This window comes from Notothenia rossii, assembly GCF_949606895.1.
Source record: "Notothenia rossii genome assembly, chromosome: 9".
In the NCBI taxonomy this organism is placed as follows: domain Eukaryota; kingdom Metazoa; phylum Chordata; class Actinopteri; order Perciformes; family Nototheniidae; genus Notothenia; species Notothenia rossii.
The window spans coordinates 60,936,858-60,955,104 of NC_136907.1; the positions used below are offsets into that span (position 1 = coordinate 60,936,858).

At 42.0% G+C, this 18,247-nt stretch overlaps 1 protein-coding gene across 3 annotated transcripts in view; it reads right to left on the bottom strand.

The window, feature by feature from the left end:
* Positions 1-903, bottom strand: part of LOC307020464 (ephrin type-A receptor 3-like) — a 93,856-nt gene extending 92,953 nt beyond the window's left edge. For all 3 annotated transcript variants that reach the window (XM_079651827.1, XM_079651826.1, XM_079651825.1), the window contains exon 1: positions 719-903. In XM_079651827.1, the coding sequence (XP_079507953.1) occupies positions 719-836 (118 nt within the window). In that variant the 5' untranslated portion in view covers positions 837-903. The remainder of the gene's footprint in view (positions 1-718) is intronic.
* Between the last annotated feature and the right edge of the window lie 17,344 nt (positions 904-18,247).

Here is an 18,247-nt window from a genome sequence, read left to right on the forward strand (position 1 = left end):
CACATCATGGTGAAAACAACTTGTGCAAACCGGTCTGTTCTGACCTCCCTTTACTATATTTCAACTTCCCATTAAACAAGCCAGCTACCATGTTTCCGCCCAGCAAGCAGTCAGGAGTAGTTAGTGAGTAAATGCATTGGCTAATTTCAGGCCAAGCATCGATGTTAATACAATAACTGAGAGAGGCTCAGCAGCAGCGTGTGACAAATGTAATGTAATTGCTGCTCCTCATTTGCAGACTGAGGGCTACAGCAGGAGGGGAACAAAAACATGTATCAGTGCTTTAAAATGAAGATATCTATAATTATAATGGATTTTTGGCAGATATGTCAATGTTGTTTTGGCGTAATCCTTCTAAGTTAGGCTACTTTAATGCAAGACACATAGTTCCAGAGATGAATACAAATGTGAAGAAGCTCTCCCGATGTCAGAAAGTGAAATGTCTTCATCAGTCCTCTCTATCTTCAGCATGGCAGGGTTGCCTTGTGTGTATATATCATACAAATTTAATGTCAGTATGCTCGGAAAAGAAAAACGTGACGAACAGTTTTCCCCCTCTCGCTCCCTCTCTCCGCTTTTCTTTATACATGATTCATAACCGAGCCGAGCACTTAACGGGAGTCTCCGTCGCTCTTACCCGGGCAAGTGGAACCGCGGGAAGGGGCTCCCCATCCGCCGACACACGCAGCAAACAACCCGTGTCAACTCCCTCACTCACCTTCATTCTCCGGGTAATTCCTTAAGGCTCGGCACGGCGACAACGCGTGAAAAAGAAGAAGCAGGGAGGACAGGAGGGGAAGGGATGGATAGATCCACAGGACGCGTGCTGGTGCCATTTTTCAGGCTGCGCTGCGCCCTCGCTGCATCCCTGTTAGCGGTGTAGAGTCGGTGAGCGCAGCCTTGCGATTGGGGAGAGAGGGAGAGAGAGAGCAGGGGAGAGGGCAGGAAAGGAGAGAGAGAGGAGGAGACGCTGGGAAGGAGGGTCTACAACCAGCTGAGTCTAGTCAATCAGCCGCCTGGCTCTAGGGTTGTATGGAAGGCCTTTGGAGACTCATCACACTAGAGAACACTGTACACAATAATTTATGATAATGATTTAGCCCTGATATGCAGTTTTAACATGTATTAAATTCATCTTCTTACCAAAAATGATGAAGACTCAAGGACATAATCACATTTTCGTAATCTCTTCAAGGCCATCCTAAACTGAAAATCATGCACAGTGTGCTTCAGAGTATAAATCACTGTACATGTCAAAGCAAAACCAAACCATTTATTGGGATCAGATGGTTACAATTATGTTTTTTCTTAAATGTCATTGCTTTGCCATTTGTTATTATTTTAAGTAAATGCTTAAAGGTAAAATAATTTTTTTTTTTTTGCACAGCTGTATTCTATGTTCTACCCATTTACAGCAGATCAAAGAGTGACAGCTGTGCATCCCATCCCCCTTCCAGGACCAATGAAAGGGATTATCACTGAGAATGAGAAGTACATTTAGTCATGGTTTCTACTAGTCGTGTTAGTATAGGAAGCAATCACTTTTATGAAATGAAAAGTTATTAACTTGTATTTGATTCATATTCAACACAAAAAAAATGACTGAGGTGAGATAGTCATTTTAAATGCCCATTTCGTAAAGTGAGATGTTAGGGATTCAACCACATATTTAGAAAAATAAACAAGATCTCATTACTGATCCCGAGTTTTTGGGTTCTTCAGAATTGTCTGGGCAGAAACAGGATAAACACTCCCATCTCACTTTAGAAATACTGTCAATTATTTTTGAAAAGCGACATGGTCACATGGCAATTACTGGATTAGTGTCAGCTCCGGCTTGCCTCTCTCTGTCTTTGCCCAGTTGTTGATATGGTTCCTGCAGATGCTACAGGCAGTAGACAACTCTGACATGCACAACAGCTTCCAATCAAACTCTTTATGGAAATTTATTCTGCCTACATGACATGTGTTGACTGCAGTGTAGGCGTCAGGAATGTGTGTGAATCCTGCTGTTGGTATCAAGCAGACTGTCTTTAAACATTAATAAATAAACTGTGCCGCCTGTCGTATGAAATGTGCGAGGAAGAGCTGAGAGTGTGCAAGGTCAAGCTTTCAATCTTCATCTTCTTTAACACTTCCTACTGGCAGAGATCGTGTAGCGAAACCTCTGCCTCTGACACGAGGAGACGCCTATAAAAGGGAAATGTTACCTCTCCTGCTTTACTGCTCCGTGTGTGTGTGTCCATACATGGAGTGTTGTACTTATCATCCCTCCTGTTTCAGCTTCTCCACCTGCCTTGACCAATTCTATCACATGTAAGTTGAGGTCCACTCAACAGTTGAGATGGTCATGGAAGCAACACTTCATGAAGAAAAAGGAATGCTAAAAACCCACAGCGGCTCAGTCAACGCATACTGTACCAACACATATTAAGCTCTCTAATTAACATGTCATATACATTTTATTTATCTGTAAAAAAACATGAAATATTCGTAACTTTATTTGCTAGACTTTTTCGTGGTTGGGTGCATTTCGGTTTGTGGTTTTGACTATAAATTGGGTGTAATTAGAACCTATTTTCATATCAAATTTAGCATTTTTCTGTGAATGCTCGGCACCGCTGAAAGAATGAGGTACAGAGATCCCACCTGATCTGCTGGGATGTTTTCCCTGCAGCTTGCAAGCAAATGTGTAACCCCGCCGAGATTTATGGAAGGATCATGACCACAATTATTTTTACCACGAGTAACGTTCTTCTATCACGCTTGTGTCCCAAATGAGGCTCCTGAAAGAGCTATAAAACTGTCAAACATACCCTGATTTATGCTGAAATTCTGTTTCACCCCCTCCCGGCCATGTGCGTTGCTGTGAAAGTGTGTGTCGGCTTCTGTGTTTTTTTTTCCTGTGTGTGCGTGAAGCAGCCACCTCCACAGATTTGTTAAGGGTCCAATTATGATGATGATTTGTTCCCTGCAATGGCTTTACTTGGATGACCTAATTTCCTTATTGAGTGTGGGGAGAAGAAAGAAAAGAATACTAGTCCTTTCTTCTCCTCCCTCTACTTACTCATTCCTCCTTTTCCTTTCTTCTTCTCCTCGTCCTTCTTCTTCTTCTTCTGCTGCCATGACTCTGCATTCATCCTCACGGTGACAAAACTTTGCTGTCATGCATTCCAACGTGACGTGGCCCCTTAAACCCTTGTCGCTGCCTCTACCACACACTGACACATGCATGCGCCCAAACACACACATCCTGCATGCCTCCTGGAAGCATGATCTCGCTCTGCTTTTGCACAATGACATTTCAAGGCTGCACACTCGCCCACCAACACGCGCACTGACAATTCACTGTCAGAGCTGAGCGACAGTAGCCTCTAACAAACGTTTGAAAAGTGTCATGTGCTTCCTTACTCTCTTTCACACTTTACTATCTGCTTCTTGCACAGCTCACTATTCACTTCAGCTTACAGAGTTTATTTCCACAAGGAAGCGCTGATCTTTTCCCAGCTCTTTCGTTCATTTTGAAAAGAGTTCTTCTTTCATTCGTTTTCCCTCCTCCTCGACCTCTGGATTCTCACCCTTCACCCTGCTCAGCTCTGGAAGGATCGATGTATCTATCTTGGCCAGTTAACCAGCCACCCTACTCATCTCTCTCTTTCTCCCATACATGATTTATCTCCTTTAAAGAAAATAAGAGTGTTACAAAGTGGGGATGATTTCTTGGATTCTGCAGCGTAGTAGGAGTGTGTGCAAGAGTGTGTGCTGCATACATGTGCCATTGGGGGTGATTGCTTGTTTGACAAGGGGCAGAGGTGATGACAGGGTTGTCTGCCTTGCCAGTAACTCCCCCCGTAGTCACCACACTCTATATACACACACACCCTTAGTCCTATTCAAAGCCACTCACTCATGTGGTAATGTCTCTATTGTGACAGCCTGAACGCTCTATGGGCAACAGCTTGGTGCTGGCATTTGGGCAGAGGAATTAGTGAGTATATGAGCATGTGCGCGACTTTGTGTGTGTGCCTGTGTCTGGCTCATCCTCTGTGGAATCTGAACATCTAGAGATAAAAAACTTTTTAAACCTTGGCTCCAGACCGAGCAGAGGGGCAGGACTGAAGATGGAAAGCAGAGAAAGTTTCAGGCAGGAAGATTAAAGGACGAGTCTGCGCACTCACAATATTCCACTTCACTCTACTCTCACTTTCCGTCTCAGTTAAGCAAGCAGAGCGATTAGTCATGTCAGAGAACCCTGGTGCTGCCATACAACAAAAGGTGAAAGGGAGTGTGGGAAAGGGCGGATGCACAAAGCACTCCCTGCCCCCGTCTGTCTCCCTGTCTCAACTGCATACGTAGGCCGAGAGACCCTTCAGCATCCCCCCACCCTGAAGTCCTCAAGGCCCCCCATTCTATCAGCAGCGAGCTTGACATTTTTACTTTGGCCACCAATCCTAAACTGCATGAGCTCATAGTTAGTGCAAAAAAAATCTCGACATCAGATCTCTGGACCTCTAAGATAAACCCTTTAGCTCAGTCCCAACAGCCATTCAGTTAGAGATAGAGGGAGGGAGAGAGATTAAAAAAAAAAAATGCTATTTAGGGAGAAAATTCTTCCAGTCTCTGCCAGCTGTACCCACAAAAAGACACCAGAAACGAGTGGGAGGATCTCCTTGAGACAGATACCAGCTATAGACAGAGAGGCAAACAAACACATACAAAGGCTGAGAGAGGAGGATATTCACACTGTTCCAACTGTCTTCTCATCTGGGCCCAGTGCACAGGGTTTTCTCTAGTAACTCGAGACCAAATCTGTGACACACACACACACACACACACACACACACACACACACACACACACACACACACACACACACACACACACACACACACACACACACACACACACACACACACACACACACACACACACACACACACACACACACACACACACACACACACACACACACACACACACACACACACACACACACACACACACACACACACACACACACACACACACACACACACACACACTGCTGACTCCTATGCAAAAATGAACACCGTCTGGCGAATAGCTGAGCCCAGAGAAGGATGTTTACTGTAAGTCTGCTGGGGAAGAGCAGTCAGTGTCTTACCGTCTCAATCGTGGCCTTCTCTAACAGAGGAATGGTTTAACAATCAATGAAAACGGACATTGCCTTCCTGTATCACATTCCTGCTGGAGCCGAATCACTATGAGAAAAACACACAAATTCAGCAGCGGGAGGTGAGGTCAGCAACAATTTAAGGTAATTGGCAAAACAAATGTCCTTTTGAATAGTAGAAATATCTACCTTTATGTAGCCCGGAAAATTATTCTGAGTTTAATCATACAAATGGCAGTGCGTCGGCACATTGATTTAATTTGCTTCAGCCAGTGTCCCATCATATCAAAGGCGTTAAAAGAAAAAGGGATGGATGGATGAAAGGAAGGATGGAGTCATCATGATGAATTGGAGTTTGCCCAAACAGTGGCAGTCTGTTGGCAGAGAAAGGAGGGACAGATGCCCAACTCAGAGCTCAATCATTTCCTGTGTGCTTAGTGCCTTCTATCCATAGACGGGCTGAGATCAAGTTGAATATGCAATTAAATCTTTATTTCAGACTCAAGATCCATATCACATAAAAAAAAATGAATAGGGATTAAGGCTTTACTGTCATACATATGGATCACTCAGAACTGCAGTCATCAGGTCTTATTAGGACTCCTAGTTTCTGATGCCTGACACGTGTTCTATTTGGTGCTATGATGTCAAAGTGAAATGATGCTAGACATGAATAGAGGTGTATTGAGGGAATACTCACCTTAAATTACCATTATTACCTTTTATGAGAATCATTATATAAACCTTCCAAAGAATACAATTTGACATGTCTCAAGGGAAAAACAGAGGTGTAAATAAAAAAAGAAAATGGTGGCTTGGTTCCATAGCTGCTTCAGTTTCAAGAACCTGGTATTATTAATGCTGGCTCACTGTCAAACTTGTCACGAACTCAGGAACTCAAGGTATAGGATCCAATTGCACGACCCGGGAGACAGAAGTAAAGTATTTGTAAGATACTTTATTTTCAAAATAGATAAACGAAATAAACACTTTCTAATCTCTTGATGAGATGACGAAAAGTGAACAAAAGAACATCGCTCACGTAGCGAGGAACAAAAACATCATGGAATCAAGGAGAGCATAGATCTGACCTAGGTATGAGACAAGACGAACTGACAAGGAACACTGGGAGACAGGGGAATTTAAACACACAACAACAAGACACAGGTGGAAACAATCAGGGGCGGGGCTGGTGCTGATGAGCACGGGAGACACACAAGAGGTAGATAATCAGGAAACCTGGAATGGCAGGTAAATTATGAGTGACAAAACAAACATAAAACAACATGAAAATGAAACTCCCTTAACATTTCTGTCGGTTCACAACAAAACTATCATAACTTACTCAGACATTTGAATTGAACAGAGCCACAGTAAATGTTGTTAGCAGAAACCATTCTTTCCTGCTTTAACTAGTCAAAAAGATTGCTCTGAAAAAGGTCTATTTTCCTCACGGTATCCCTCTGCATGAACTAATCTTTTTCGAATACACTGAGTGTTTAAATTCTCAGTGTGAAATTGATTCCACGGCATGTACACCATTTTCTCTCAATGCAATTTGCATTTTATCGATCTTTGCATTTACTACCATTGAAGCACTCTTAACCTGAGTTATGACTTATGGTTCACAAGTGTCGACCCGTACATTTTCTACTAACAAGGCCTAATGGTGTCTATAGAGAGTAGTGAATTAGTGGAAGATGAACATATTTTGGACAAATTCAAAGACTTAAGATTTGGCCTGAGAGAATAAGGTGAAATGTTTTGCATAAAAGTCACTTTTTTTGCTAAAGGGCAGAAAGTAGCAAGAGTAGTGGGCCACAGAACATAATTGCATTCACAGGTAGCACAAAGGCAGCAGATTTTCCTGCTGTGCTCACATAATTTAATAAAGTGAAGTGCTGGTGTGGTGGGGAAAGTCTGTCTCTTGGCAAATAACAGTTTGAGTCTGGCAAACCAAAGTGGCTAAAAGCTGCAGAGGCCCTTTCACATTACGTAATTTCAGATTCAAAGTTAAAATCCAAAATGCATCCTCAACTGTAAATTAAACACTTTCCCCGGCTTCTTCTTTCACCTCCCTACACACACACACACACACACACACACACACACACACACACACACACACACACACACACACACACACACACACACACACACACACACACACACACACACACACACACACACACACACACACACACACACACACACACACACACAGGGTGGTGTGATTTGTCACCATCTCTCTTGGCACGGCCAGGCTCGCGCTAATGGACGGACACTCTTTGTGTGCTAAACAAATTAGCTCCATTACGAAGAGACAGACAGCTAGGGTGAGAGAGACCGATAGAGAGAGAGGAAAGCAAAGGTCTAGGATAAGGGACATAGAGGGAGAGATAAATGTGAGAGGTAAACATAGAAAGGAAGAGGAGCAGGAAGGAGATTTATGCATACAATAAATAAAAAGGGAAGTCGTCTTGTCAAACAAAACTCTGTGTTTAAGTGTGTATGTGTGAGCCAGGCTAGACATCTAAGCGCTTTGAGCCCCTGTGAGATAGGGTAAACGTGCATTCTTGTCCATCCATCACTCATTCACTTACTTACACACTCAGACACACACATAGGCCTACACATGCACGGAGCACATACATGAATGCTGATACGCCCTAATACGTGCACTTAACACCAGACTGGATGCGAGCGAGACACATTTATCTCCATGCAACTGTGTGGAAACGATACTGAGTGCATCTGCGAATGTGTGTATGTGTGGAGGAGCGAATGTGATCTGGCAGGTTTCAGGTCAGAGCAATCCTCTGTGAAATGATTGGTTCATAATCTGATTGACAAGCAGACTCCCTCCTCTTCTCTGTCTTATCCTCGCTTCCTCATCATTTATCATCAATTTTCATACCTTATTATGTCTCCCTCCTGCTGTGTACATTCCTGCGTTCCCTCTCACACCCTCTCACTTCACCCCCTTTCAATTCCCTTCTTAACATCATGGTTGTCCTACCCTCCCGCTCTGCTGCTCTCCATCCGCCCTCCATCCTGTCTCACTCTTGATGATATAAACATATAATTCCTTCTGCGCCATGATCACATTACCTGTGATAACGTCGCTCATAACCACAGCACCTCTGCCATCTGGAAGTTTTTGTGTGTGTGTGTGTGTCTGTATATGTTACGTCCCAACTGGGAAGAGGAATGCGACACACACCAGTATATAATTGGTAATAATTATAAAGTGGTTTTATTACAGAACCGGGTAAAACAAAATGGAAGGCACACAGCCTGAACAAACAAAAGGGCCAAAAGGGCACAGGTTGATAACCAAACAAAAGGAGGACTCTAAAAAAGGAGTCTAATGGCATACAGGGAAAATAAATACTAATATAAAGAACGAAACAAAACCTCACTTCAAAAGTTGTACAACTAACCAAAGAATCTATACAAAACACAGCTAAACTAAAGGCAACATTCACACAATACTAACCACTCTAAACACTATCTAAACACAGACCACACAAGTTAACCACAGAACAAAGAGCAAGTAGCGAGAGGCGTCTGTTCACTCAACAGAGCCTCCAGAGTGGTGATAGTCCGCGGCCTTTGTACTCCTCCCCAGCAGGTGTGCGCCGGCTGTGCGCTGCGATTGGATGACGTCAATCCAATCACCATCTTCAGAGGCGGACCAGAGGATGGGCAGCCAATGACGTCAGGGCTACTGCGCAGCTTATTTACATATTACACGCACAGCTGAAACCACGGCAGATTAATGAGCAGACAGAAACAGCAAACGTAACTCTGTGTGTGTGTGTGTGTGTGTGTGTGTGTGTGTGTGTGTGTGTGTGTGTGTGTGTGTGTGTGTGTGTGTGTGTGTGTGTGTGTGTGTGTGTGTGTGTGTGTGTGTGTGTGTGTGTGTGTGTGTGTGTGTGTGTGTGTGTGTGTGTGTGTGTGTGTGTGTGTGTGTGTGTGTGTGTGTGTGTGTGTGTGTGTGTGTGTGTGTGTGTGTGTTTACTTGGACCACTTCACAGTCAAAGTAAATGAGAACTGGAGCAAAAGAAAGTCAAAGTGCTGCTGTGTTGGCCTTCAAGCTTGTCATCTAAGTTTTCAATGCTAACGTAGTGTATCAATAAACATAAGTCATCAAGTCCAATCAGCACAGTTAAATAGGGTTCACATTGTATGAATAACATTATTGCCAATGCTCTTTAACCCTGAAAGACAGCATTTTGTTTGGTAAAAGACTTTACATTTAAAGCTGTTATCAGTCAGGAGTGTAGGCAAGGTCTCAGGTCTCTTTTCAATTTTATCCTTCACTTTTTTCCATCTAATAAAGACTATAAATGCTATACTATAAATGATGCCCGATGACAAAATCATTGGGCATAAGAGCCATGGTCATGACACCGTATATTCACAATGACAATTTTCAGATGCTATGTCACCTAACTTATATCCTTCCTCAATATTTCAGTTGTGTTTATGACTAAATATCAAATCACCTTACATTTTATTTAAGTGACAATTTTATCCGAAGGAACTTACATAAGTGAATTGAAAAAAATAATTCTGCTGTCCTGATTTCAAGGGGTGCTGGATCTGCTACATTTGGGATTGTGTTGAGTGGTAGCTAGACCCCCTGAGTAAGGGACCGTATAAAGCTGATATGCAGTAGCTGAGTGGAATAGACAGCCTGGGCATGTGGTTTAACCATGTTCTGATGTGCATGGGTATTGCTTTCAATCAGATGGAATCCACTGGTAGCCACCATGGGATGGAAGGAGCTGTGTAGTGTGGGAGAACTTAGTTAGGGTGAAACAATCAACAAATCGACAATGTCATGCTACAAAATATGGCTCTCTGTCTCTCCCGCACTCTTTGTAGCCTTCATCTCAAATCTGTGGAAGCTAGTCTTAACAAACGTTTTTATTGAAACTTCAGATGCAAAGGGTCAACTAGAAGACCATATTGATGTTTTGCAATGAATAACCCTGGCTGAGGGAAGATTCTAAAGCTGGTTCTGACTTGTTTCTTTTATATGTGTGCTAGTCTTTGGTTAAATGTAGGAGAGACACTGAGCTGGAGTTCAAAGTTGGCTGAGCCTTTTCACCTAGGAGGTTGAGGCCACTGTACTCCAATCAGACTGAGTGTGATTGATGCGATGGTCCGCATTTAGAAAGCTTCCTTACCTCTGACCTCTGTGTGGAAGTTTCTAAAGTATGAGAGCAAAGCAGAGAAGGCAACCTTCAATGCAATGCAGACTCACACTTTAGAGGAGGAATAAGGGAAAACACTTAACAGTTTCCTTTGACATTATCAAAGGGATTTAATGATATGCTGTAGGCCTCATTTAAACTCTTAGCAGCTGCTTGGGATCTATAGTGCCATGTCACTCAACAATCAATATCTCTCTCAAACACACCCCCTCACATGTACACACTGCCTCGGAGGACTCTCTCTTATCGGGAAACATCAGATCAAGCAGATACACTTGAATGGCTATTGGGGCCAGATTGACTCACAGTGAGGGGACTCAGGATCAATGTTTTTGCTTGCAAGCCAAACTCATCTTGTTGTTGTGATGTGTGTGTGAGTGTGTGTGAGGATGTGTGTGCTTTGGGATTGTTTGCCTGCCCAACCAGCAGTCTGCCTATTCACGGCATATTAATATTAAGACGGTGGTGAGGATCAGAGGACAGACTGGCAGCCGCAGGACAGGCCGAGCGTCCATGGTCGTCACAGTGGAGGCCCCTGGCCAAGCTCCCCCGCCGCGCACCGGAGACAAAGACAAGTGCCTGTGTTTCCAAACATGGGCCCCTCTCACCACCCAGAGGTCAGGAACTTAGAATAATCTGGCTCAAGCAGGAGGGACATAGCTTTCTCCCTCTCTCTCTCTCTCACGCACACACACACAAACACGCATTTAGGCATTAAGGCTTTGATATGACCTGCTTAACCCAACAGAGTAACAATTGGTGGTGTGTCACTGGGGAAATAGAGGGCTTTAGGCAGAACGTTTCTAAGGGTGGGGGGTCTACGTGGGCGAAAGGACAAAAACCCAGTGCTGTTGTGGATGAAAAGGGCAATCATTGGACATGTGCTTGGCAAACAGAAAGCTAGTGCATGCAAAGGACAGTAACAAGAAGCATGAGGGCGAGATATGAACTGAAAGGACTGTATGATCAAAGCAGACAAATAACGAGAGAGAGAGATGAAGCGCGAGGGAGACCTTGCTGCTGTTGAACGAGCCTGGTGGTCTAAAAGGCACACATGCACTTTGATCCTCCTCTTATAATATTTCTAAAGTGCAGACTGATCTGAAATGCCACCACTAAAGGGAGACAAATGACTGACGAGGAGACACAAAAATCAATCAGTGGATTTATCATCTGCCCATGAGAAGATACACATCAGGGTCTGTAGGGTTGAAATGGGAAGTCTAAATGATTCAAGGCCAGCTGACATTGTATCTCTATAGTCTCACAACGTACTGTATTGCCACGAAGAGCAGAATAATGTCAGCTATAGCCTTGGGGGTACAGTGGTTGTGTTTTTGCCACTACACTACTGGGCTAAATTTGGATGACTCTCTCAGAGGCTGTCAAGCTCACATGCCACTTTCACTCACTGCAGGGGAACAGCGCCATCTAGTGCACCAGTACAAAAGGGTCACAAAGAAACTGAAAATAAAGAGGAGTAGGTCATTGTGTGAAGAGGGATGCTGTGCTGAAATGTGAAATATTATTAGTGTGGACTCCACCAAGCACCATGGTTGAATATTTTAAAATGGATTAAGAGCTATCAAGAATTTCTCAGAGATAAATGAGATTGCGATGGATTTGACTTTTCGCAGAAGAAAACATTCTTAGTTAGTTTATCAGAGACAGCTAGCTAAAACGAATGCAGACTTTTCTAGCAGTCCTGCAATTGATCCTACCTTCATGGAGATTAATATTGTATTATGCTAGTTATTTTTGTTCTCTAGCCTACACTCTGATATAAATGGGATGGATAACATACAGCTGCTATTTCTCTCCCCCTTGTTGTGTATTTGATGACCCTAGGCCTGAAGGGTCTATCCCAACAATCAAGCAACTTTGAGGAAGTTTCAGCACCAGATTATGCATTTTAACATTATACTAACAAACCTTAAACATTAATATTTATTCTGGGACTAACTGCACCAGGTCTGTCAAAGTTGGAATGTCTATACTCTACCATACTATGCATGCTTAGGGATGAAGAAGCCCTCTGTGCTTCTTTATTTAAAAGAAGTTGTGATGTTTAGTAACCAAAGCTAAGAAATGCTCGATCTTTATTATAATTGAAATCCCAGTGATGTTATGCACCAACTACATGCAATTTAATACTCAAACAGAAAAATACACAAGTGTGAATATAATACGTATACATTCATTTTGTAAGTCAAATATATATGCTAAATGTAGTAAAGAATCAACAGTCAGATTGTCCTGTCATTACAAGTGATCCTTCAGAGCGGGAAACAACTTAACAATTCCCAAATCTTCTCCCTCTGACTCAGGCTGAAGACTTTCTCTTTGACGCTACTTTTAATTGAACTATTCACATCTTACACTGCACTGTCACTTGTATTCATGTACCTGTGTTATTCATGTTTTATTATCTTTGCTTTTTAATGTTTCTAATGTGTTTTATGCTCTTAATGTCTTTACATTTTGTAATTCACTTTGAATTGCCTTGTGTTGAAAAATGTTATATAAATAAACTTGCGTTGTAAAAGATAATCCAAATGCCAACAGAAGTGGAAGAAGCCCAAGATATCTACCTGTTGCCGACTGTTCTTTAACTGGTTTGCCTCTTGTACCTACTTCAAATGTTTTAGTATCATACCAAATTGTTACTGCCATTGGCAGTTTAATCTCCTCTATTACCCTAATGTTAAATACTTAAATTAATCAAATTAACTGCAGCAAACATATTTTCAGAGTAAGCACTGTAGTTGTTACAAAAGAAAGTCAGCCCATTGTGCACTAACAGCACAAAGCAGCAACACAATAGAAAAACCACCACTACCTCCCTGCTAATCGACCCATTTTAGCAAATCTAAGGAGAGAGAGTTGACAATTTGCTGTCTATAATAGCACTGGCCAAAAGAGACGAGTTACTGAGGCGGTGAATACCCACTCCGTCTGAAATGATCGTGCTGGATCAGCTGTGGCATTGCGCTTCTCCCAACCATGAAGAGCTGCAGGCCTATAATTAAAGCCTTTATTGATTAGACTCTACGCGCTCCTGCGTCCTCTGGACCGTGAGCCAGAGGCGCGGGTCACTCACTGTTACTATGCTAATGTCTATGGTAATACAGCCACCGGTCTGAGTCGATTATTGACGCGTTCCCTAAATGGACGGTTGATCTACAATTGAAGCTTTGTGAAGAGGGGTCAATGGCAAAAAGATTGATACCGGGGCAGGAGGTCAGTCTCATCTCGACTCAGGTTTCAGGAAATGAATTGGGAATTACTTCATTAATTGAAATATTAATTGGAAAGTAAATGACATTTTTCATATCCAGCAGGGATTTCTGTTCATCCCCTGGTGCTGGGCATAAATATACAAGCTCCACCGATAGAGGCCCTGGGGAACGGTTCACACACAGCCATTTGTTGAAGATCAACCACTCATTGTTTTCATTTAGACATTTATATCTTTCTTTATATGTTTGCAGAGGCAACGTGTGTGTGTGGGGGAGTTTGTGTGTGTTTGGGACTGTAAAAAGAAGACAGAAATAAACATGAAAAGAGCACAACACAATAAAAGTCCAGAGGTACAATAAAAGAGCTAGGCAGCAGAAGAGAACTGACCATAGCTGACCCGCTGAAACAGAGAATAACAATGCTTGATGGTTGATGGACCTCTTGAGGGTGCTGGAGCTGGGGGCAAAGCAGAACATCATGCAATCAGTCTGAGAAAGGTCGACGTATTGATCGGCGTGTATGGCTCCACTGTTACATATCAAAAGCATCTCTGCTCTTCTCAACACTTCTCTTTCTCTAAAGATGACCTGAAGTGCAGTGCTCTTTACAGCAGCCCTTCCCCAGACAGCCATCCATTGAGGCACCAGCGTCTTCCAGACACATAGTTCTTTGTTACAGCATACCTGGCCTTTCCCAGAAGTTTCCTTCCTGCTTTTCTTACTTCACTTGAACTTATCAGTGTGTGTACACAGCCAGGAAGGAGAGGGAGGGAGTTAATCAGATTTTCTGATTATTATAATTCCAATAAGAAGAAGCGAAAAACATATATCTTTGTATTCCTAAGAAATTAATCAATCGGATTCCTCAGTGTTGGATAAAGGATGAAAATGAAACCCTGATCAGTTGGGAGGTGATTTTTTATTAAAAAGAGAGAGCAGAATAAATCCATCTGATCAGACACTTCTTTAATTAACACTCTTATTGCGACATGCCACTCACATTGTGTCTGTGTCTGCCGGTGCATGTGTTTGCTCTGAGCAGCGCACCAACCAGTGTTTGCGTTTAATATCATATCTGGTCCTGCAATTTATATCTACTATACTAAACGTGCATGGAACATTACTCCGGGGTCACGACAAGGTTAAGGGTGTATGAATCATACATGAGTGCGTGTGAAAGCAGGTAGAGTGATCAGAAAGTTGTGGTTTGAGGCAGAGGAGTTTTGTTTCCTTATCTCCGTTTCACACACCTCTCTGCATGGTTGAATGTGGGGTTATTTAAAACAATACCCACATTGAATGTAGCCTTTTAATACGTGTGTCTCTGTATGTGTCAACATGCATAAATATGTAAATATGGTCTTACGCATGCCCTGGTGTCTTTGCATCGGGGGTCGACAATGTGCTTGGCATTCCAATTTACGGTCGATATCGGATGAGGATATGAGAGTCAGTATTGATTGTAATTTCCTGCAATGCTACGTTCCACTCTCTAGCTTCATCAGGAGACTAATACCTATCAGCTTCGCTGTCGGCTAACCAACAGCCCTGGCGGAGAACAGCTAATAAATAAGAGAGGAACAAATAATCCTGTGAGGCATTTCTCCTCTAACAAATAGGTTGCCACGGGGATGATAATGATGAGGCTGAGATATTGGGTTTGGATAAACGTGTATGTGTGTGTGTGTGTGTGTGTGTGTGTGTGTGTGTGTGTGTGTGTGTGTGTGTGTGTGTGTGTGTGTGTGTGTGTGTGTGTGTGTGTGTGTGTGTGTTTTTCTGTGTGCGTGTGTCGAGGACATCCGTGCAGACAGGTTATTATGCGTGTGCATGCTTGAATGTGGCCTTGTGTATGTAGTATGTTCTCCAGTGTGTGTATTTGTGTGTTCTGTGCTCAGTGGAGGCATCACACCATCCAAGTTCTCATTGATTTTAATGACAGGACATTTGGGACGACAGGCGTAGGAGTGCCTTGGTATTTGCTGTTGTTGTTGGCTGAAGAATTCAAAGGCATGAGGCTAGCTTTAGCTTGCCATCCTGACAGCAGCTGGAACGGCCAATCAGGTGTCACTTTTTGCATTTGTTGTTAAAATGGTATAATGATGTGCTGGCTGAGTTGTACTGTATGTTTCGGGCTCACCTCCTCTATTTATTTTCCGTTTTTAACGTGATTCCTGTTGTGTCTCAGTTTCCCTTCAACTCCTTCTTAACCCATAAGAACCCGGACCCATTTCTACTTTTGGGGAAATTAAGGGGAACACAATTTAGACTAAATAGACCACCTAGAACACATTTCTGACAAGAACCCCCCTTAGTTTCAAATATCTGAGATGTGACATATATGTCACATTGGGCTTTAATGGTAAAATAAATCTTATATATAACTTCATTAACGAGGATGATTGGTTTAAATTAGTTTTTACATTCTTTGAATTGAAGAATAAAGAATATATTAACTAAATATAATTGAATCAGCTAAATTAACTGAGCAGATCATAATAATATTTCTAATTGTGCATAATGTCACTTTGGGTTTACTGTGAAAGTTTAGGGTTAAAGTCCCGATGTGACACCAGTGTCACAGCAATCTTTGTCACATTTGTTTCAAATCAATTTGATCAAGAAATGTTTCCACAACAGGTTCAATGTAATAAAGGACATGTTATGTAAGCATTTTATTTCTTAAATGGCTTGAATGTTACCTTTAGCAACAAAAAACAAGCTTCTGAAATGTAGCTCGTTCTATCACGGTGGGCCCTTATGGATTTCGAAGGATTCTTTTTGTGTTGATGTTTATCTCTCTGCTTGTTTGTACATCATCCCACCTTGTTTCCCTTTCACTCTTCTTTCCCTCAATTCATCCTTTCTTTTTTATGCATATTTTTAAATAGCTTTAAATTGAGTCCATTTGTTGTCAGTTTGCCTGGTTGCATGGTTGGTTAAATGCTTTGGTAAAACATGAAGATGACAAATGCCTCCTTCTTTATACATCATTCATGACCTTTCCTTTTTGTCCTCTACTATAACTACTAAAACTACTATCAATGTGCGTTTCAATACTAATTTGGATGTTTTATTTTATATATTTTTAACCCGTTCCTCTTGGTTGTTCAAGTCTGCGGGGAAAATCAAATTGGCTTGTTGCCATTCAAAACTACCATCTTTTTTATATCTAAGGCTGCTGAGCTTCTAGTTAGAAAGCTAGACAGAGCCTGACTGAATACCAGGAAGACCTGATCTAATATTTAATAAAATAATTTAAAACTTAACTTACAATATAAAAAAATGCTCCTTTCAGAAACCAAACTTGTATACAGTACATCTAGTGACTCAAAGAGGCAGCTTGTGGCTAAGTGTAAAGGAAAGTGATGAAGCAACACTGTGTACTCTGTGGCCAGGGCTGTGGTAATGGACTGTTTCTAATCTTTGGCTTGACAAAGGTGAACTCATTCTTTCCTCTCCCCACTGTGCGGCCACAGCTATGATGCGCTCCGTTATGACGAGAGGATGGGGCTGAGGCGGAAGGGGCTTGTGTTTTATAAATGCCAGAACAACACTTGAACGATCAGTAAGACAGAACGAAGTTAGCCAATTGGAAAATACATACATTACACAGCAGCTGTGTGAGCAAGACTGTGTAGAGTACTTTTATTTGAACACTTCTCTATCAAGCAGCAAGATTACATTCTGTGAGTGATTCACATTGTGTACTTTTGTGTTTAGAGATACTTCACTCAAAAAAAGAAAGACAAAGCCAGAAGATGACATTCAGCCTGGTGTTAGCCGCTCTTCTCTGCTTCACCACATGGATGAGCACGGTCCATGCAAGTGAGTACTACTAAGGAATTTCAGGATTTTTGATTGAAGTTGTGGTCTGACTGCTTATTAGTTATCGGTACTAATCTTTTGTTTCATTGTCTGTTTTTTTAAGCCATTGGACCAGAATCCAGCTGTTGTCTCCAGCGGTCTTCAACCAGAATCAAAGCAGCAAATATTCAGTATTACACCATTCAGTCTGAAGGCATCTGTCCAATCACAGCCATAGTGTAAGTGTCCATGCAAATTCACACTGAATAGATGTAGCGTTATTTATCAAATGTCCAAATGTAGTCACAAATAAATTACAACATATTTATATATTTCTTTGAATAACAAAAAACAACAACAGCTAATTTTGTATTGCGTACCTCTGGTTGTATGTACAATGCAGATCAAGTATATGTGCGTGAAATGTTAACTCTTCTAAAAAGTGAGAAATCTAACTTTTGTTTGGATGAAATATGGCACCAAAAGATAATTTGTCTGAATTTAATATTTTTTTTGAAAAAGTATTATTATACAATTGAAAAAAATGACAATTCATTACAGGTTTCACACAAAAAGTGGAATCAAGATTTGCTCCGACCCTAACAATAACTGGGCAAAATCAACCATGAAGAAAGTGGACAAGAAAAAAGAAGAACAAGCATTGCAACTGAGGAGACAGAAAGAAGAAGGATCAACAAGCAGCATCACACCAGCAGTGTCCGCTACATCAAAAGAGGCACCGCCACAGAGGAGACGCAAAAATGGAAAAAAATGCCAGGGGAAGAAGACCAGGAGAGGGAAGAAGGGGCAGAGAAAACGTGCGTGAG